Source organism: Perkinsus marinus (genome assembly GCF_000006405.1).
Source record: "Perkinsus marinus ATCC 50983 genomic scaffold scf_1104296966926, whole genome shotgun sequence".
NCBI classification, from domain to species: domain Eukaryota; phylum Perkinsozoa; order Perkinsida; family Perkinsidae; genus Perkinsus; species Perkinsus marinus.
The window spans coordinates 63847-66419 of record NW_003203754.1 but is presented as its reverse complement, the minus strand read 5'-3'; the positions used below and the strand labels follow the sequence as shown (position 1 = coordinate 66419).

Sequence of the window (2573 nt, the reverse complement as noted above, 5' to 3'; positions counted from 1 at the left end):
CCGCCGCGTACAGCAAAAAGAAGGTCAGAATGCTCGTTGTAGCCGGTAGCGGTAACCAACTCGAACCGTTTTCCATCTCGATTATAGACGACCACTTCAGCAGCGACTATTCTATCAACGGTGGCACCGTATTTCGCCGAGCTGAAGCCGTACCCACCGCCCGAGGCCAAACCAGCTATACCAACAGATGGACACAAACCAGCAGCGATCCCGAGGGGTGGGTCATGGCGAGCTAGCCTAGAGTAGATCTCTAGTAGAGTCAAACCAGAGCCAAGTTTGGCGATATACCGGTCCCCTTCCATAGTGATCTGCCAGTCTCTCAGCTTCATGAAATTGATGACAATACCGCCGTCAACTGTAGACTGACCAATGAAAGAATGGCCGCTGTCACTCCTCAAGGCTACGGGGGCATCTTCGTCATGACAAATCTCCAAGGCAGCGATGATATCCTCAGCTGATGACACGTAAACCATAGCAGCTGGACTGTAACCATTAGCTGCATTGAAACGAGGGTTGTACGGCGGAGGTATACCTCTAGTTTGGATCTTCCCCGGCAGTGAGTTTTGCAGGCGATAGATAGCCCCGTCGACATCAGCCAATACAATATGACAAAGGAGAGAGAGCACACTCAGCACCACATACAACGTAGAGACCATATTATCAAAGGGCAAATATAGTTCACTAGTATGATAACAATCCCCAACCCGTGGTGATCGTAATCCTTCAGGGAAAGACGTAGTGCTGTGATCCACCACTTGCACAAGACGCGCAAATTGAAGATGCAGATCTGAAACCGAAAGATGGAGATGCAAACTCGAAACGGAAAAGTTGCTAGCGTATTTCGAACTTGCGACCTTACTGTAGGTGATTAGACGATTGAGACTGGTGGGGACCATTTCTGGCCCCAGCCGTTGTGGAAATGGATCCTGCCGAGAAGGAAAGAAGTATCTTGGCGGAGGTTATCTCGCCCTGTCGACAACAACGTTTGGCGTGATGAACGAGTAAATTCAAAAGGGTAAAAACTGACCCCTCGCGCTTATGTGCATCGATGCGAATCCGACTAACTAGGCCGGGTTGTCGGCGTTGGATTTAAAGCTCACACAGACAGTGATAGACTTCTAACCACATCAATCCAGAGGTAGGATTAATCATTGAAAGAACCAAGGTTGCTGTGATTGACGGGCTGTGAGATTTAACAGGATGCTTGATAGTTTTCTCATCAGCAGGCTCCTAGGTATAACAGAGCAGCAAGGCTCCACTTATCCCGCAGCTCGGGTGGCCACAATGTAGGGACGTTCATACGATATGATATGTGGATTCGAGATTTTCTGTACATCATGAAACCTGTGACTCAACACGGAAGGGATCGATCGAGAAGACTTGTATTCACTTAAACTAGGCATCATCAAAACTACGAGACGAGAAGGAAAGTCATCAAGCCTTAGAAAAGAGGAACAGTTCGATGCGAACTTGAGTTGCACATAATGTCTCAACCAAGCATTCCCACTAGCAGTCGCATGACTCACTCGTACCCTCGCAGAAAGAAGGTTTCTTCCAGTACATACAATAGGAGCCTTGCTTGAGAATAGCACAGCGGAGATCCTCCTGAGAACAGTCATGTTAATCGACACTTCGAGTTGTTGTAGATGACGGAATATGACCGGGAGTACAGCTGCATGGTACGTTACTTCCTCGACAGACGTTCGGAAGCTTATTCGTCATACAAAAGGAGCCTGGGTAGCCCTCGGAACACTTCCGATCGGCCTCTCGGCAGTCTCTAGACTTTTCAGAAGTAGTACTCGTGCTCGTCGAGAAGGATCCAGCAGTTGTAGTTCTAATGGCAGTGCTGTCTGCGTTGGTTGTCGTTGACGTAGTGGTAGTTCCTGCTTCGCATATGCTGTCATCAATGTCAATCGTCATCAGATCGATCGCGGGGAAGTTGAACATATCAACCGCATTATAGCGACACTTGACTTGTTGGAGTCTTCGGTAGGTTTCCGCGTTGGGGAAAAACTGGTCAATCCACTTACGACCCTCAGCCAAGTCCAGGTCTACGCAGTTCTGATTGGAGGTACCGAGAGAGGCAGGGAAAACCGCATCATAGAGGTTCTGAATCCACTCGAGTTTGGCAGCGGGGGCGGGTTCATCTCTCCCCCAGCCCGTGACAATCTCAAAAAGCCAACCAGGGCTCCGGTGATCATAGGCGGTGCACTTGCCATGACTTAGATCGCAATTCTGAGGCTCTTCCAGCAAGGTTCGACCTTGGAAATGCATCATAACCACGCAGTCGGGGAAAGTACCACAAACAGGGAGAGTCAGACCTTCGAGGACGGACTCCAACAACTCTATGGACATGATGCGGGGGAAGAACATACACTTGGGCTTGTATGGGATTGACAAGATAGCGGCGTCTGCTACCAGACAAGACGCCATGGCCTCCTGTAGCTCTCCCTCGCTGAAGCTACCAATACCATCAGCAGGGTAGAGATCGGAAGCCGAGTCAGATGTACACCCAGCCCAGAACCACATAGATTTCCCGAAGTCTTGTTCAATACGTAGAGGATCAATGATCC

The 2573-nt window shown here is 49.4% G+C and overlaps 2 protein-coding genes across 2 annotated transcripts in view; both read right to left on the bottom strand.

Annotated features, from left to right (window-relative positions):
- Window positions 1-752, bottom strand: part of Pmar_PMAR008237 (conserved hypothetical protein) — a gene marked incomplete at its 3' end in the record, with an annotated part of 957 nt that extends 205 nt beyond the window's left edge. Inside the window, exon 1 of the mRNA XM_002768894.1 lies at window positions 12-752. Within this exon, the coding sequence (XP_002768940.1) occupies window positions 12-656 (645 nt within the window). The 5' untranslated portion in view covers window positions 657-752. The remainder of the gene's footprint in view (window positions 1-11) is intronic.
- Window positions 753-1786: 1034 nt separating this feature from the next.
- Window positions 1787-2573, bottom strand: part of Pmar_PMAR008236 (hypothetical protein) — a gene marked incomplete at both ends in the record, with an annotated part of 4549 nt that continues 3762 nt past the window's right edge. The window contains 2 exons of the mRNA XM_002768893.1: window positions 1787-1834; window positions 1975-2573. Of these exons, the coding sequence (XP_002768939.1) occupies window positions 1787-1834; window positions 1975-2573 (647 nt within the window). The remainder of the gene's footprint in view (window positions 1835-1974) is intronic.